This window comes from Periplaneta americana, chromosome 6 (genome assembly GCF_040183065.1).
Source record: "Periplaneta americana isolate PAMFEO1 chromosome 6, P.americana_PAMFEO1_priV1, whole genome shotgun sequence".
NCBI classification, from domain to species: Eukaryota; Metazoa; Arthropoda; class Insecta; order Blattodea; family Blattidae; genus Periplaneta; species Periplaneta americana.
This window is the reverse complement of record NC_091122.1, coordinates 92,079,229-92,099,554: the sequence shown is the minus strand read 5'-3', so window position 1 is coordinate 92,099,554 and position 20,326 is coordinate 92,079,229. Positions and strand designations below refer to the sequence as shown.

Below are 20,326 nucleotides of genomic sequence, written 5' to 3'. Positions count from 1 at the left end.
ACCGTACACGTTCTCAAGTTCAGATTGAAGAACGCCTTAAATAATAGGCAACTTCTCTAACATATAAGCTGAAACTCGCTTCAAATCGGTGACCCAACAACAGTGACGTCATGACACACTTTGAAATGAACACCCAGTATTACTAATGCTCATAATATGCTTAAAGGGTTTAAACATAATTGAAAAATGTGTAAAATCCTAAGGGATTTTAAGGTAACTTAGCTACATCCTTATTGTTTTATCAACCCATAGGTGGGCAACATTTTTAAGTTTCTTCATAGCTTCACTGTGCCTACGCAAACGCGTAAGACTGCGATTTATGTATATTATATTGTCATTATTAGAAAAGTCCACCTGATTAGCTTTTAGGTTACGCTTAACTTTGCGTTTGTGAATAAATTGATCCTTGTCCATTCGTCGGACGATCTTAACAATTATTGCAGCGGATGGTTGACCGGGCGACTTTCCTAATCGATGACAAGAATCTATCATTTGAGGCTGAATTTCTATGTCCAGCGCACATCCAATATTCTTAACTATTTCCAACGGATTTTCATTATCCATTTCAGGAATTCCATGTATTTCAATTAAATTTCGGCGTCCATATTGCTCAAAATCATCTAACTGAGCATTCGTCTCCTCTAGATTATTTTTTAGTACCATGTTCTCTTTTTTTAAACCATCAATGGATTCTAAGCATGTTTTAATGCTTTCAGCTTGTTTGATTAGTTGTGAATTTTCATCTAACTTCTCATGTGATTTCCCTAACGCCTGCTCAGTTTTTTTTATTAATTCTAGGACAGAATATTTATTGGCAAACTCGGTTTCAATTCTCTTCAGAAGGTTTTATTATATATATTATATATATATACATACATATATATATCCAAAATGGGTAGTACTTTTGTATGTAGCTCATTAGGCGAACTCTCCTTCTTCTGTCCAGCACAGTATTTTCATACCCAGACTTCATTTTTAGCATGAAAAATGTCAATATCAGTTTTATTTAATGGAATATATTCGTCATGGAACTAGTTTTTACATTCACTACACTGAATTTTTGACACTATCATCCAGTTTAGTTATAGCTTTTGAACATTCATAGTATCGACTCATTGTTGTAAACGATAGATCGAAAGATGAGATGTGGAAATGCTCCTTCACGTTAATATGATTGCTTTATTTGGTGACAATTTTAATTGTTGAAGTTTCAAGAAAATATTCATACAATTTATTAGCATATAGCAAACTGCACTAATTATTAAGCTCACATTTTACTCACACTAGTAAGTACTCCGTTATTTCAGCAAATAAACACACAAAATATTTTATAAATCTCAGCCAAGTAGGTTAAAAACATAAATTTATTAGAGCAATTTCTCCACACCAACTTTAGCCTACCATTGCTCACAACAATATGTGAAGGATAACAAGTAGTTTGTAGCAAGAAATAATACATTCAGAAGTTTTACCGCTTCACTGACCGCAAACATCACGCACAACAATCAGACATTTTGTGGAACTGGGTTCGACAAAACAAACCAGACGTAAGGGGAGAGGGGAAGAAACAGCCCGCTGGACGCTCACCTGTGCTGCCGCAAACTTGCTAGAATACGCAACGCAACTTTAACATTCATAACATTAATACTGTATTTTCCCGATGCTTTTTTGTTGTATCGGTCGCTCATTTTTTGCATTAATGTGTGTGAAAAACTTCAGGAGGGGTGAAAAAGGTTCCCTTGTAAGAACATCTGACGTTTCATGCGCGCTGCTGTCAAGTTGAGAATGTCAAATTCAAAAACCATTCTGTACGGAATTTGTATCCATTCTACGAAACGAACGCGGGTTGCTTCCTGATTACAGACGCGTTATGAACTTTGCACAGCGGATAATATGGTAAAACGTGTGAAGCTGCAAGGGAGGAAGAGGGATAGGTAAAATAGGTAAAACAGGTAAAAAGGGACATTATTCCTCGTGGAATATACTGTGAGATATTAATATACGTTTTGTCGAATTCCAGACATTTACGTCTATTGCAGAGATTTACATTAGTAAATTTCCCTTGCTTTCTACACAATGATACCAGAGGATAAATTATGAATTATGGCACTATAGCCGATACTAGTTTCTTACATACGAAAACAGAGTCCAACTGACATGAATTATTACTACATCTAAAATTAAAACAAATAAACGATACGAAGCAGAATCAATGGAGACGACAATCTGTGCTCGAAATACAGCAGTGTGTCGATTATCCGGAATAAATGGAATCGAAATTGAGCCAAATAATCGAAAACTGTACTTGCTACCCCATTTCTAAGCGAAGAATGCTTTTTATCCTTGGTTCGGTATCTTAGTTTTGTTTTATTTAATTAAAATTAGAATTTCTTTCATCGTTTCTGTTTAAGCGGACTTAAAACACAATTCGACAAACACTAAAGCAAATTAAAACAGAAACTCAAAATCGCAGCAATGAGAGAGTTTTTAATGCATATTTCAGTTCGTGACATTCCGACTTCATTTCCGTCACCCAATTAGCGCTTCGCTGTCCGTTTTACTTTTCAGAATCGGGGAGGGGGAAAGTAGAAAGGGATAATCGACACCACTAGGAGGCGCTTCATACAGTGCACACTTATTTCTATACAATGTTGAAGACATAACACTATTCTCCCTTGGCGGCAACGAGTATTCTTACTTCTAGCTCGTTGATTGGTGGGGACAAAAGAATTACTTCTGTCACATTTGAGTGAGATCTTGCTAGCTCGACGATCCCATAATGAACTTACTGTGTGCACTGACTGTGAGTCCCGTCTCTTAAATGTCTGTCGGAAGATATTTTCAGATTGCGAGTTGCAAACTTCCCGTCATGTCAATATTCCTAAAACATGTTTCATGCACGTACACAAAGCAACTGGTTGATAGTTTTCCATGGCACGTTCTGTACAGTTGGTTTCCTCAGAGTACTTTTGTTGTTCAAATGAGTTCATTACCATTACGATATGAGGCCATGTTTTCGACGATTAATAACTTTGAAATTTTAAATAACTTAATGACAGCATTACAAGCAGCTGCCTCTCCGAATATCTCCTGCAGTTTTCTCTTCATTCTTATTGTCCATCACATCTTTGTCCCATGAGTTTCCCTACATTTGAACAAATTCGGTCACTTTCACAACTCACTTTACTTTATATTCTTTACTATGAGCCTAGATACCAGACACAAGTTTATAGTAAAAAGACTTATAAATAGAAATACTTCAACAATATTTTCTAGTTTGAATAATTTGAAGGAAAAAATTGTTTCGGGGTATCGATACCGGGACCCTTCACTTAGCGCACGAATGCTCTACCGACTGAGCTACCCCAGGAACTACACACGACACCGTCACAATTCTTCCCTTTATATCTACACAACTCAAATGGTCTGACAAGACGCCAGAAACCTAACTTTGAGTGCACACAATTCTGTATGACTTAAATTGTGACTTTCTGTTAACGTACCTACAGTAACGAATATACAGGATGATCCATAAATACCTGTAAAAACTTTGTGGATGTAATGTAGAGGTAAAACTAAAATTAAAATGTTCTATACAACTTTTCCCGCAAATCCTTATTTTCAGAGTTACGATGCAAAATGTCCTATCTTGCTAGATATCAAGAACATGGACCAGTAAAACTTTCGGATATGCAATTCTCGCCTACATAGCGACTGCGTTAGATGTTTGTTATTCGTACACCCCTATTACGTACAGTTGATTTCTACCTGATAAGACTTCGTTTACTGTACATAGGTATGTAGTGATCTTAGAATTTTACAGACCCCGTTCAACTCATTCCGAACTGTTTCATAGCTATTTCAATGTCACTGCTGCAGTTATGCTACGTTCAGAATTTGAGTGGCGTAAACAAGCGTCTTAAGACGACCCCAAAGGTAGAAGTCTGGTGATCTGTCTGCCAAGCAACTGGTGTTGCACGATCTATCTTACCTACACAACTGAACCCTACTGAACTAACAGCAAAATGAATGTGTGCCTACGGGACCTGGTGACAGTAGGAACTGCAACAGTGCCATACAACTAAACATACCTACGTACAGTAAACAAAGTCCTATCAGGACGGAATCAACTGTAGTGGGGTGTACGAATAAGAAACATCTACCGCAGTCGCTATGTATGCGAACGTGACACAGCCGAAGACTTTACTGGCCCATGTTTTTTATGCCTGGCAAGATATGGCACTATGCATCATAACTCTGAAAGTAAGGATTTGCGGGAAAAGTTGTATAGAACATTTGTTTTATTTTACCTCTACATTACACCCACTAAGTTTTTACAGATATTTATGAATCACCCTGTATAATGCAAATCTGGCTTTGAGGTAGAAGCCCCCTGTGAAGCAAGTTCAGCTCAGTCGGTAGAGCATTCGTGCGCTAAGCGAAGGGTTCCGGGATCGATACCCGACCTCGGAACAATTTTTCCCTTGAAATTATTCAAACTTGTTTCACAGGGAGTTTCTCCCTGAAAGCTAGATTTGCATAATATTTTCTAGGTTTATGGTATGAGCATTTCCTCCATAAACTCTATAAAACAATGGCCATTTTCAAACAACAGTCCACAGTACGCAATACTGAATGGGATAAAAATATTATAACAAGAAAGTGTTTTCTGAATGTCTGCTGCATAATATGGAAAATTCAGATTAACATTCAAATCCAAGCAATGTTAGGAATTATGAAAATTTTAAGACTAAATACAAGAATGAAAAGTATACAACATTTTGAGAGTTTCAACGTTCTCCAGCGGTGATAAGATTTCTCAAGAGGAGATACTTTATTGAAACACTACTGTAGATATAATTTCGAAATTGTACAGGAAATTCAACTTGCATTCTTGATAAAAATAATAAAAGAGTAACTGGATTCGCCATATTGTAAGAATGAATGAATACAGACTACCTCTACAAATATTGTACTACCAGAAGAGCGAAGAAGGATCTCAGAAATGTTTAACAGATGACTCATTTGTTCGCCGAAGCGGATTACCTGGACTAACACTTGTGACAGATGATTATGAATATGATTTAGGACCAGGATTTATATGCAATAAAAGTTAATAGTGTTAGTCGGTGCATAATAGAAATTTCTAAAAGCCATACTCCCACTCTTTTTTAGATGCCATTATTGTCATTTCCCTTTGGTACCGTTAACGGTCTTTAATTATCTTAGCGTCAATTACAAATCAGCGCGCGGTTTACAAGATGCATTGTTTAGTCCTTGTGACGAAGTTCTCTACATTTCGGAGTCTTGTGAATCAGTTGCGAAAACCCTCTTAACCGAAACCACATCCACTCAACTACACTAGGTGTCATTCTTAACTTTTAGTGCACATAAATTAGGACTCATTGAAGATAAGGATAATGCGATGGTTAGTGACAATATAAGAAGCTGGATATTCTGTAAAGCAAAGTCCGGTTTACTTGGTAACCGAGGAGCGATAGTTTTTAAATAAAACGCATTGTCACTGCTCACCCAGGATATGGCGACGCATGGAGCGGCCGCAGAAGGGCGGATGGGTGTGGGTGCCCCCGGGCGTGACGCCCAGCGTGTTCGTCTTGAGGCGCCCCAAACAGCCGGGTTCCAGGCACTGCCAGTACACCGTCGTATCCACGCTCTTTTTGACGCGGTATTTGTAGCCGCGGTACAGCACGGCCGCCTTGCCCTTTGTGGTCACGGCGTACTCCAGACCCTCCATGCTTCGCTCAGCGACTGAGCCCCCGCGCCCATGCGCGCAAATTCCTGTCCGCCAGCGCGCTGTTGCCAGGTCTTCCGCGCACGTCAGCTGTTTTATTCAGATAGAAAAGAGACCGTGGTTTGAACCTCAGAAGATACTGCAACACTTGGCGAACAGAGTATTACTGAATACTCGGTTTCTCCAAGTCGCCTACATATATCCTGCTTGTAGTTATTCTGAAGTTCTGCGTAGGAGAACGATTACAATCCTTAATATGGTTACTTCACAAGTGACGGAAAGCAGAGTTCATGATTTCATAAATTAAGATAGGTACGGTACTAAACATGCTCAAAGAATGGTATATGTCGCGTTCGAAGGTGAGGCCACTATGCACAACACTTGATAATTAAATTGTTTTAAAATTGTTCTCTCGACGCCTCGCGATACAGCACGAAAGACAAAAATTAATTACTTAAAAATGAAGATTTTTTCGGTTGATACGTTTTATTCTTTGTAAGGAATGTTATGATATGAATATTATTAGGAGGGCCTATTTCATGAACAGAATAGCTGGATATATTCTGGTTTTTGGTCAAAGGGCAAAAATTGCTCTGACAGTCATGGAGCGTTGTGAACCGAGATCATCTAGGAATCTATGATATAATTTGAAGATTGTTTTCTGAAACCAAGAACGTAAACTTCACATATTATCGGTTTAATATAGCCGCTTATAAATAGTGTGCATGTAATAGGCCGAGGATGTGGTGAAACAATTCGAATTTCATCCTTATTTTTGTAGCTATAATTTTATTTCTCCAGTCCCTCACGTCTCTCTCACTCATTCTCACTTACTGGATATCAAAATTGTTCTTCAGTCCATGTCCACATACAGTTTTTAACCTCATAAGTAACATCAACAAAGCATCATTAATGAGGCAACTAAGCCAGGAGATAATGCGTCAGGATGGCCAGTTCCTTTCCCTCTCCATTGCAATATCGCTGACTAGTATACTAATCAGACTTCAAATGTATACAAACAATAAAATATTGTTCTTCCTCCGACACATATCCTCGAGTGAGATATTAATCAAAATTAGTATACCTTTCCAAAAAATTTATTGAGCTCTATGATTTTTAAAACCAGTATAGTTGGGTTCTCACGAAAACTCAAGAAGTGACCCGAACACGTCGTAAGAACATACTTCGGAAGACGGTTGTCTTGTGAAATTATTTGTTACTTTAATTTAAACAAACCAAATAAAGAGTGCTAGCACCAAAACACAAACTCGAGTTTTCTATGAGAACGAAAGTGCAGTATTTAAAGACAAATAGAAATAAACCTGGAACAATTATTATTATTATTATTATTATTATTATTATTATTATTATTATTATAACTAGACTTTCTCAACAACAAAATTCTAGCCAGATATTCATGACTGCCATGAGTGCTAATAAGGTTATTTGAATGTTATTTATTTATTTGTTTTTATTTAGAATATATTCAAATTTGTAAAATATTTGGTTCTAAAAAATATTCTCTAAGACAGTTGTCAAAAAGCAACATGATGTTAACTCTGCACCAGAAATAGGTAACTGTGACGAATGCCATGTGGCTAAGTATATTGGCTTTGACATTGTTATGCTTTTTTATAATGTAATTATCTCTTCTAATAAACATTTTCTAGTTGAGACAATAGATGAAAAAAAATAGATAAATACCGTTGATCTATAAAAAAAAACTGATAACCAGAATTCTAAACTTAATGCTTACAGTAGTTAATATTATCGTGTGTTTGTGCTTGCTAGCAAAATTTTATATTTAGGTGCTGTTAATCAACCGCTATTAATGGGAGATCTAACATTAGAATTGAGACGAATATCCCAAACATTTTACCAAATTCAGGACTTGATAATGTTCATCAGATAAAAATGAGAAAAAGACAAAAAGAAAACCATAAGAATGGATTGAAACAAAAAGATGTTTAAAAACTCCATAGAGGTGTCATAAAAATAGTACGGATCATAGGCCTATAGCTACAAGTCTCCTAAAACGATGAATTTATCACTATGAAAACAGGAATCGGTCGTGCTAACAAGAGAGAGAAAAGAAAAGAAAGAAAAAAGACTTAACCAGGCTTACACCGTAAAAATGATCATCCCGGGGAGGAAAAGGGATAACCTACTGAAATCGATAACCACTAACATAATACCAAAGTATTACGAAAATTTATGCGATTTACAGTTTTGAATTTCTTCTTCATAAAATAAAAATTCCTTTTACAATTAAGTTGTTTTCATTTTAAATCGCCCTTCAAGGTTTGTCGTAATTGAGAAAGGTAACAAAGACACAATTGAGAGGTATGCCTCCTGAAAGGGTTAATTTACGAAATACCATGAAATACACAATAAAATATAATAACTAAATAAATGACAAATCATTTGAATCCATAGAAATACTATTAGTGCATAATTAAAATATGTTATACCATTTTAAACATTTGAAAAAACTTTAAATGCCTCTCCTGAACAATTTAGTTTTTTTGCACTTGAGTCAATGTTTCTCCGGATGGACGATATATCGACAATAATACTATTTAATCACTTTCCAGCATGTGCACTTATAATTCGATATGGAAGATTTACTCCGCAAAGAGTTGGAGTTTATTTTTCAATTTACTTTATACTTCTTATCAAAGTAAGAAACACTCCTAATAATTATACCACTAACAAAACCAATGCTTAAAAATAAACCACAGCTTGCCTTTCATAAATCAATCTTCTTTCAACAATGAATAAGTCTGAATGTATTTATTTGCATCGAGTCTGATGTGCTTCTTCAGATCGACTTTGACGACGTCATCAATGCTTTCTCTATGGAGAAAGTGCGAAGGAAATCTTTATAATTCACATATATTTTGATTCCAGTAATTTGTTTTCTGAATTGTAACATTTCATTTAAAATTAATTTAAACTCAACATGACCTGTATAATAGCTGCTCACAAACTGTTTGCGAAAGTTGGGGGCGGAAAATCTTTGCACTGCCTAGGGGCGGCACTATATCTAAATCCGGTCCTAGCTCCGAAGCTGAACTGACATGGTTTCGAATCCCGTTTGAACTGACTATCTGATTGGATTTTTTCCGAGATATTCCTCACTGTAAGGATAATTCCTTCGGACATGATGTGACTTCAAAATTAGATTCCAAATGCAGAAAAACGAGAAACACTTGCGTAATATTAGAATTAAGTAATTTTTTCCTCAAGGGTGTTGTGCATGGATTTACTTAGTAAGTAGTATGGTTTCTGAAGCTTTAGAACAACCTTCGGCTCTCTTCATTTGTCACAGGTAGTAAATCCTACCTTGCTGAAGACACTATTTGAGAAATAGAATTCAGACTGTCAGGCTACTGAGTCATACGAATGAAGCAAGGGAGCTTGATGGGGAAGGGAATGTGGGCAACTTTAGTTCAGCTTTTAAGGGGATGGACAGGCTTTGTTTTGTAACTCTTGTTCGGGGGTAAGCACATAGAAGAATAGAAGTTTCTAGAACTCTTTTTACCTTTGTTAAACAAACACAGAACCTTGCAGAGCAAACACGTCTTAATTTTGCTATTTCATGGTTCTGTAAAAGATGTCAGGAATGAACTAGCAGTTGTAAAAATCGTGTTGGTATGAAGTCTAAGCAAATCTTAGTTAAGCGGAGAGGATGGTATTTTTTTAAACTTTTTTCCTATTTGGTGTAAAATATTAATTTTTTGTATGTAGAGAGCTCATTGCTGTGACAACTCAACCAAATAAAAATAGTTTGAAAAAAAATTTTGAGGGCCCAAATTTGAAAAAAATAAACTCAATGCAGGATTGTACTAAAACCGATATATCTAAACCGTTTTTATAGATAGATTCAAACGGTTTTTTGCAATGTATTTGCAAAAGCATGTTCTACAAACTGTCCGTAACAGAATTTTGATATTAGTCCCTACGTTTGTAAAATAAACAATTACAATTTAATAACAATTTTCCGATTTCCTTTCTTGCAAACAAACGGATGTATTTTTAAAATGAAATCAATTAACAAAATTCTGTTACAGAGGAAAGTTCCCTAATGGCCTAAAGAATGTGTTCTAAATTTCATGCATGTATCTTTAATAGTTCAGAAATTATATCCATTTTTGTCTGGCAATGTAACAAAAAAAAAATAAATAAAGTTACTGGAAACCGATAAAAGCGGGCGTGTGATTTAAAAACCCATAGCGCAGGAAGTTTAAAAATGACATCTCAACATCCGATAAGGGCACAAATACCCATAAAATGTTACGCAATGCATTCCACACATATCAAAGGGTATTTTAATGAAAAAAAAAATTGAAAATTTAATTTACCGGAACCAATAATAAAAGTGGGCGAGTGATTTAAAAATCCATAACGCAGGAAGTTTAAAAATGGCGACTCAACATCCGATAATGGCACAAATACCCACAAAATGTTATGCTATGCATTCAACACATATCACAGAGTATTTTAAAGATTTTTTTTTAATTTACTCATTTTTCACAAAAAAATACCATCTTCTCCCCTTAACGCACACTACGGACTATCTCGTGTATCTGGAGTTACTATGCTGCAGTGATATTTCATTAAGTTGGAAGGCCATCTGTACAAATCAAAGCTGTCGGATGTTTAGTGTAAATTATTAAAAATCATTCATTTGTACTGTGAAAAGACTTCAAATTTATTTTATTCTCTGATGATTAAAAACTGCCGATAGAAGTACTTTCTTAATAAAATTATTGCAACTAATGACAACTACTTTTAGTAATACCAACAAAGGCGGCATCATCACAAAAACGTGTGTTTAGTGCATTTATTCTGTATCAGTTTTGAACCCGTTAAAAATGCGAATCATAAAAAACTAAATTAGTATATCTCTGCAATATAAATGCGGAAAAGCGTTTTTGTTTCGAAACTACAATTTGTGAATTTGATATTGATATTTGTCAACAAATGCTTCATGTAATTGTGGTCCTCACATTTTTCATATACGTTCCACCATTACATTCATTACATTTCCTTGATCACAGTTCAACACATTCATTTTGTAAATTCCCATATTTTTTCTATACCTGTCCCTCTTCTCTTACAGTAAATAAGATCCCCCTACTCCATCCAACATTCTCCGTCATCTACCATATTTTGTTCACATCCCTTCATCTTATTATCACATTTCTCGGTTATTCTTTTGTTCAATTCCCCCCTTATTCTTTTTTCTCGCTTACTCTTCATTTACATCCTGCCCCTTTACTGTCCGTTACTGCTTTCCTTCTTCCCATACTACTTCGTCATACTTATTATTCGTAACTATTAGTTAAACACTAAGGGTGCTATTCATAGACATTTCGCTAGTCCGCGCTACGAGCGTGTTAAACTAGCCCCGGCTATCGATTGGTTACTTGTACAGGGTTCATATCATATGATATCGCTAACACTGGTTTATAAATACGAAAAACGTTAGTTCGCTGATCATCACCGGAAGACAGCGCTAAGAATGTCTATGAATACGGCCCTAATTTTCTATCACCAATACTCAACAACACCGTTTTCTATAACCCTGTACTTTTAATTGAACTTATTCTTTATCTTACCTTTAATAACTTCGTGAATTTGTCTTTTTCAGTTATGGATACCATTTTCGTCAAATGAGCCTGGATAATTCTATAGAAAAGTATGAGATTCTCCAAAACCATACTGTTCATAAATCGTAATATTAAGAAAAAAAAAGATACGACTGTTTAAAATCTACTCTGTCAATTAAATTTAAATTCCTAGAATTTGCCAAATAAGTCTTGGATTCACTTAAGTAGCAACCAACAATGTTTTATATTGAGCGACTGTTCAATGAATACAATATTTACTTCCGATAGAACAAAAATAGCAGAAAATACCCTACTAATAGCCTAGTACTTAAATTTAGTCGAACCCTTCTCATTCAACGGAGTCTGACGAGTAGAGAACCTGGGTACGCAGCGAAGTTTAATATAGTCAGCCGATGTGAACTGGGAATGCGCCTACACGCTCTGCACACTATCGTCAACAGGTTTCAAATAATAATAACACATCAATGGTCGCAAGATGAGAACTGTTGCACTTTTCTTTGGACATCCATCTTGTATAATTAATTGTAACAATGAAAATTATTGTATTTGTTCGATTGTTACCGTATTTTGTTTCCTTCAATGCCTCAAACTTACAGGCGAAAAACTTGCGAGTTTTATTTTCATCTGGCACCAATATTACATTTCTACCTACATTCATTAAAAAATACAGTCTGATTCGTTTGGGAAGACAAAATAAAATGACTATAAAATTAATTTATAATGAGGGTGCTGTAGAATTCATTTCAGTTCCAATGTGATACTGAAGCACGGGAGTTTTGTATCATTGTTACAGCATAAGAAACAAAAGAAGTTACTCAGCAACGACGAAACGACGAATAAACAAAATGCCGTTTACTGCACAACAACGAGCGAAATGTGTCTTGTTGTTGAAAGTGTGACGTCTGTTCAACGGTGGTTTCAACGAGAGTATGGTCTTCGGAGGGCTCCGAGTTGCAAGTCGATAATGTTATGGTTTCGCATGTTTGAAGGAACTGGGTGGCCGTAAGCATGTTCCTTAAACCCAAAGACGTTTAGGCTTAAACCGAAGCTGCTGTCAGCGCTGCTATGAAAGCAAGTCCCAAGAAAAATCTCAGACGGGTGTCTGCAGAGATGGCTCTGCCACCCATAACATGTCAACGTACCGTTAGAAAATACTTAAAACTTTAACCCTACTGAATGCAACGAGTTCAGGCACTACGTGAGGTTGATCGCTTCTTGAATAGATGGGTATTTTCTGAAGAAGCAACAGAATGGTGCACCATCTCATTGGGCAACAGACGTCCGTGATTTGGAAGACACATTTGGTAACAATTGGTGTAGTCTAGGAGGGCCAATTATGTGGCCTCCAAATTCCCCAGAACTGATACCACCCGATTTCTTTCTCTGGGGTTTCGTGAAGAATGATGTGTACGCACAGCGACCCAGAGATATTCTGGATCTCAGAGCAAAGATTTTCTCAGCTTTTGAGAAAGTTACCCCTGAGATGTTAGATCACACATGGGAGGAATTAGCATCAAGATATGAACTGTGTCGTGTTCGCAGTGGTGGACACGTTGAGGTCTAATTTGGACAAAAACTCCCATTCTTCTAGAATGCATGTACACATTATTAATAATAAATAGCAACAGTTCTCATTTTATCACGTGTTTATTTTATATCTTCCCAAACGGATCACTCTGAAACCTCACAATGACTTTTGGGACAAAGTGTATATATTTACGAGTATAAGTTCTACGAACTGCCGATTTTTAATAAAAAAAAATGCTAAAAATTTCCACCTCAAATTATAACATTTCGATACAACCTTTATAATTATATTATACTGAAACAGATATTCGTAATTGCTAGAGATGGATTCCCGATACGAAAACCTCGATACTCAAGAGATATCGGTATCGATTGATACTCCTGATTATGAGATCCATACTTTGTTAATACAGCAATTTTTAATTAATACTGTCACAAGTAGCACATTTTATAGTAATCACAAAGTCGCAAAAACACGTGACTCATGCATAAGCCCATAAATAGCACATACTAAGTAGCGGGTGCGCCTCTAAGCCCGGCCCAGTAACAAATGCGACTCTTCCTTATTTGGCGACACTTTGTTAGAACTCCAAATTTCTCTAAAATCACGTTCAAGTGCAATATAACGTGCTGAACTGCAGTTTGAAGTAGATATTTCCGATTATGCTATTAGGCCTACATTCATTTCTAGCATAAGACTCAGTTTTCGCCGATATGGAAAAGCACGCCCCACCTATAAAATGTAAATGTTTCAGTTCTAACTGTTGTTCTTTAGTCCAGTGGTTCCCAACATTTTTTGACTGACAACACATTTTACTGAAAGCGCACGATATCGCGACAAACTTACTTGTTTTTATTAATGATAATATAATAACAACAATCAGTGATTTTCTTCTGGAGAAAAAGGTGGTGGAACTCTGTGTAGAGTATTCTATAGGAGACGAGAATATGATTACTGTTCACTGCAGGGGAATTTTGTCGATTTTATCCTCCTTTTCGTCCAACTAAGACTTTCAAGGTCTAAGCGGAATTCAAGGAAAAATTATATTAAAAACATATTTATTCAAACATATTTCGCTTGCATGACGAAAAATGCAAAAAAAGTGCCGAAACGCCATTCCAGCGTCCAGCGCGTTCCGCCAGCAAAAAAGCACTGATAACTTCTTTGAAAATTTGTCCATGATAAAATCTAAATAAAGCACTTTTCATAAAATAGTCGCACTGTCAATCGCTCACAGGTATATATTATATTGAAACTGACAAATATGTTGTGACGATTCTACTGTTTATTACTAAGTGGGAAGAGTCAACGAATTTATTACTAAGCATTGTTGTAGGTGTTCACGCTTCATTGGTAAAGTCTGTCTCAAAATAAAATATACCATATCAAAAACTTGGTTTAAATAAAAAATATGTTGTAAAGAGACTTTCTGGATGGCATAAAATTTATTTTTCAATTCCAAAATTTCGCGACATACTCCATGGGGTTCCGCGACACACCGGTTGGGAACCCCGGTTTAGTCAATAGTCCGAAGATAGGTTTGAATATCATAAGTGACATCAATAAGGCATCACCCATGAGGCAACTAAGCCAGGAGATAATGAGGCAGGGTGGTCAGTTCCTTTCCCCCCTTCACTGTATACATCGCTGACTAGCTACATATTACACTTATCAAACTTCAGATATATATAAACAATAATTGTTCTTTACATATCATCAAGTGAGATGTACTGCCTGATAAGAAATGTACATATCAGCCAAAACCTTAATCAGAGGTGACCAGTTCTAACTAATAATAGTAAATTAAACTTTTAAGTAAAAATATCATGTGATCTGTTAAACTACCCAAACATAACTCACTGATTCAGTATCGTACTACAGCACGAAAGCTGATTTTACATTACTAGACACAAATCCTTAGCAAGGTTTCTTCCGGGAGGGAGGTGAAGTTCAAGACCCGTGCCGTAGGTTTACGGCACGTAAAAGTATCCGTCTCTGATAGAGAAATCCAGACAAAATTTGTGGGACATTTCTTGTCTACGTTGAATTTCGACGTCCAACTGTACATTTGAAAGTGTCGTCAAATAAAATACTACTATTGCCCCCCATAGTAACTAGTTTCATTCCAAACTACCTCAGTCTACATGACACTAGTACAGGATGCGTCAGAAAGAACGAATGGATTTCAAACTATCGATACGCAGCGAGGAGAGGGATAGAGTGAGGGGGACCACGACTGTTGGGTCAGCGAGAGAATGCAGTTTCAGTTGAGAGCATGGTGTTGGTCTGGTGTACAAAGTGCTTTCATCGCAGAGACATTTTTTAAAAATGAAGAGTCTGTGATCGCCACTCAGGACTCATTTCGACATCGGACGTCAAGCTAGGATTCCAACTCGGAATACAATTTTGCGGTGGATGGCTTCATTTCGTACCACAGGTTCAACATTAAAGAAGAAATCACCTGGACGAACACGGAGCGCGTGTACACCTGCAAATGTGGAGACAGACAGTAGGTTGTCCGGCCACCTCAACCATCAGCCCGCAAACATGCTATTGCACTGAGATTGTCCGAGGTTACGGTGAGATCTCGCGCCCTGCAAGTTATTTCTTTGGGACCATTTGAAGGCACAAATAACCACATACACTGGACGAACTGAAGACGGCGATTCGTGAAGAAATCGCGGCAATCCCACTAACTATGACTGTGAAAGTGACGGCGAACTTCTGAAAACGCCTCGATGCCTGTATCGAAAGCCAAGGACATCATACAGATGATGTTGTATACCATAAATAAACTGCATGTATTGGTGAATCTGTTGATAACAATAAATTTTTGATTTGATGAATCCTTACAATTTTCTTGCCCTGTGAAATCCATCCGGTCTTTCTGACGCACCCTATACTATTATGATACGCAACAAATGACAATATAGAAGAGAAAAACCATTCTTAGCACTCCTTGATATCAAAATGTGGTTCTAGGAATGCTACCTATTAGGTGTAGTGTGCTGAGGCTGTCCACATCCAGTTTCTACAAGTTAGGCCTACTTTTTGAATAAAGCGTTATTCGCAAACATTTGACAAAATTGAGATTTTTGGAATCAGTTCAATTCTCTTCATTTTACTTCGCATTAAATTAAATATAATGGAAATAGTATTGGGATTGCCCAAAATTCGAGATTTACAAGAAAATACACGTTTTTAACATACTTCACAACACAAAGGTGGATTTCGGAATGCTGGCTGTCCTGTACACACAGATTTCTCCTAATCTATTTGGATTTCGTTCAATGTTCAGTAAATATAGTGGAACCTTGACAATCCGAACTAATTGGGACCTGACCTGGGATAGTTCGGATTATCAAACTCTACTGAACTTTAACCCAAGTTGAAACATACAGAACAATAACAAGCTCTCACCTTCAGTTTGCAGTTCTCTGATGCCGTGACGCGTCTTGAAATTTTGCAGCCAACCACTGCTAGCTTTGAAGTCGGGTGGCCCATCTAATTTTTTATTTAAATCAAGAGCTTTTTCACAAATCAATGGGCCTGATATTGGTTCTCCCAGCCTCCTTCTTTCTGTGAACCAAAGGTATACGGCGTCTTCAAGAGTTGTATTCTTAGCAGTCTTTAAAGTTTTCCTCTTTTTTGGCCCTTCATCAGATTCTATTTTTGAAGCATAATTCATTATGGCTTCCTTTTTTACTTTCAAGTCTCTTATTGTGGCTCTTCCTACACCATAAATTCTGGCTAAAGACGCTCCACTTTCCCCTTTCTGAAGTCTGTTTAAAATCTCTACTTTAGTCTCTATGTTTAAAGTTGTATGTTTCCTCTTAAGAGATGTTGATGCCTCCATAGTTCAGTAGCACTGTTCACTGTTACAGTAAAATCTCTGAACGCACACACCAAGCACAATACACTAAAACATCGGGAACGCAGAACGAAACAGCGTTACCTGCGGCAGAAAGGCCTAAAAATCAAAACTAGAGATGGGACCAAAATTCTGGCACTGTTACACAAATCAAACTGGTTCGAAACGAAACTGTGCCATGTAACAAGCTGTTCCAACAGATAGATGAAAGTGTCAGAAGGTTCCATGCTTCATGTTCTGTGCAGTTCTACGCAGCATCTTGTCCTCTGCAACAGTTTGTAAGACCGTTTTCTGTGGCACAAATGCATAACATAAAGCGCTTCGTGCTATATTCCTAGCTGGTACTACATTCGACCTTCATTCGCAAACGATACACCGACCTTTTAGGCCGCCAAATGTGATTTGACTGAGCTCTTGTACTCCCTCCCTATTAACGATATTAATACTGCGGAAAGAAATCGGTCTACTGGCTACAGATAAAGAAATCCTTGGAAAATCACCTAACAGGCTACAAGTATTGTAAGGAAAAAAAATATTTTGTACGAATTTCAAGCAATTACTATAAATAATTTTCTGAAACGTAAATGCTACTTGTTACACAATTATGTTGTGAAGGCACAGTACGATTATTTAGTCCTGACAGTCGCCAAGGGGTGTTTGAATTAGTCATTCGCTTGCTTTCGGAGCGATCGGATGTCATGCGTGCAGTAGAGCGGTATGTTTCTAGTACAATTAAGCTGTACTGCATTCCTTTATCGACCGCTCGCCCTTATCTCTACTCCGGAGCTTTCCCCACTACTCCTATTACTTCCCCTCTTTCGCGTCGCTGAGCTGTCAGGACTAAATAAATAAAAGGTCTGTATACACGAATAAATGTGATTTGAGATGCAGTGTCGCCAACTCGATTTTTAAAAACCCACTATGAACAATGCACAAGTCGCTATATTATCAACAGTAATCTCACTAGAGGTTTTGATTTATCTAGAGAAAATCAAAACTCGAGTGGGATTTAATTGACTATTACACGATTAAAATAAAGTACATAAAGATTAGAAGTAACGAAGTACTCCAATACAATAAAATATTAACTGACTTACAAAAATACAACTGTCTTCAAATGTATTATTCACTGCCTGCTGGATCGCATCTTATCGCTGCGTAAACAGCCATAGGATGTGATCCAGCAGGCAGTGGTATTATTGCACCATCCCAACATTACAAATATTACGTTAGATGGCAGTAATGTGTTATGATTAGCTGTTTTCTTGTTATCAGTTGTACCAAATATGGAATCTTCATTGAACTCTGTGGACGGTTACTAGTCAAGAAGGGTTTGTTGATTCAGTTTCATTTTTATTAAAACAGTTGCATTCCACTTAAATTATCCGGATCCCAGTAACCAACGTCACTTGACAAATGATTTTCAATAAATCTTAAAATTACACAATCTCTGATACGTGACTATCCAAAATATATTGTAGGAGAAGCTATAATATACCTAAATAATATAAACAAGTGTTAGAAAAATTTTAATTAGGGATAGTGAAATAAACAAGAAAAGTTTTAATTAAGGATAATGAAATAAAAAAGAAACATGAATAAATTTAAAAGGAACAATTATTGAAAGTACAATTTTTAAATTTGAATGTTTTAATGGTGGTTCAGTTGAAGTTATAATGGATGTGTGCGTAAAAGAAGTGGAACTCGTTGATGTACATCAGCCGTGGCGAGAACGTGACTCGCGAGACATTGTGGCTCGCAGTGATAGCGTGATTGCTTCTAACCTCCGCCAACCCCCACCCTCACACTCACTGGAGTCAAACTCCGTTCCATTTGTATTTGTCTCTGACCTGCGAGTGGCATATGTCTCTCTCGAAACCATGTACGAAAGTTCCAAGTAGGATGGGAGGACGCATTTTTTTGCTGTCAATATGATGAGAATATTAAATGTATGATTTGTTCACAAGTATTACGAGGAAAGCGGTTGTATAACATAAAACGGCATTATATATGTTACTGATGAAACATTAAAAGGTTAAGTGTTATTGTTGTTATCATCATCATCAAAGCTCGGAACTTGGGGACTTGTGTGTCGTGTGCATGAGTAAGGTTACAGGTACAACGTACACAAAGCTCACGCTGCAAGTGCTCAGGGACAGTCGTGTGTACTAAGAAAGTGGTCACATCGAATGACAGGAAGACGGACGAGGAAACTGTGTCGTGTCGAAGCCAATGACATTCAGATAATTAATTAGAGGTAAACGGTCTGTTTGAAAATAAGAAAATACGTATTATTCGAATGGGTATTGTATACGTTTGAAAATATATTTCTTAAAATTTAGGTACAGAATTTGTGGAGGAATTCTGAGGAGATACATTATTTTCTTTACATTCTTCGAATGGAGAGTTTATATTTTGTAACTTGTGTCAAACACAAACTAGAGATTGGAAACGGACATTCATTGAAATACATTGCAGTCCCTTAAATCGGTGGAAAATTTGTCTATAGCCATGGATCAAGTCGTAGTGGAACCTTCCCTAGTAGTGACATAGAAATTGAAAACTATTTTCGAGACAAATTTAGGATACTTATCTTTCTCAGATACGAGATCAGCTAGCAACTACTGAAAATCGAACAGGAAACAGTGACAGTGAAAACATTCAATACTTTATTTCGGCCTAAGACTTTATAATACAGTTACAAACCATTTTCCAAATTTGAAATTTTTTAAAATTGAAGCTTTTAAAAAATAAATTTGTAAAATTATCCACGATATAATATAATATTAACAAATGTATTTTTTTTTTTACATTTTATTTCTGTCTACTATATTCTTGTTTTCATTGAATATCACTGGCTTCTGTCGAATTGTCAATTTATATTAAATGTGTATTTTTCTCTCTTTTTCTCTTTCTTCTTTATTCTTGCTCTTGTGTTGTATTTATTGGTTTGAATTAAGTTACTTACTCTATTTAGTAAAGTGTCCTTGTAAATTTTATGTTATATTATTGACTAAGACCACACCGTACACGAGCCTGGCTCTTACGGTAGTAGCTTGAAACATTTTTGTTTTATAAATGTAATTTGTATTCAATAGGTAGCTAGTTAAAATAAATAAAATAAAAAAATAATTTTGCTTCCGTCACTTCATGTGACGTGGAAATAAGTTTCCTTCGTTTCAAATCATGTTTAACTAACAGACGAAGAAGTTATGGGTTCGAAAATCTTCTAATGCATGTAGTCATACACTGTAATAAAATATACAGAGCAGAACTGTAAATTTGATGTATTTTGCATGTTTATTGATATATATGCTATAAAATTACGTGTTTCAACCTATCATAATATTATCATTATGTTGTTCCAGCCAGGAACCACTTTTATAGCAGACCTGACAGTACCTCTGTGCTGGAAGCGGGAGTTTGTTGATATTGAAGTCCGGTCGCTTAGCCACGTTCAAAGACACAAGTCCCCAAGTTCCGAGCTTTGATCATCATCATCATCATTATCTCTGTACGTCAGTGGCGATTTCTCTTAA

At 36.5% G+C, this 20,326-nt stretch overlaps 1 protein-coding gene across 20 annotated transcripts in view; it reads right to left on the bottom strand.

The window, feature by feature from the left end:
• The window catches only part of LOC138701496 (protein bric-a-brac 1-like), a 354,692-nt gene that overhangs the window by 90,834 nt on the left and 243,532 nt on the right, over positions 1-20,326 (bottom strand). Inside the window, exon 1 of one of the 20 annotated variants that reach the window (XM_069828427.1) lies at positions 16,337-16,787. The exons of the other annotated variants lie outside the window; for them this stretch is intronic. Within the exon in view, the coding sequence (XP_069684528.1) occupies positions 16,337-16,772 (436 nt within the window). The 5' untranslated portion in view covers positions 16,773-16,787. Of the gene's footprint in view, positions 1-16,336; positions 16,788-20,326 lie in introns of those variants that run through there. 20 annotated transcript variants of the gene reach the window in all.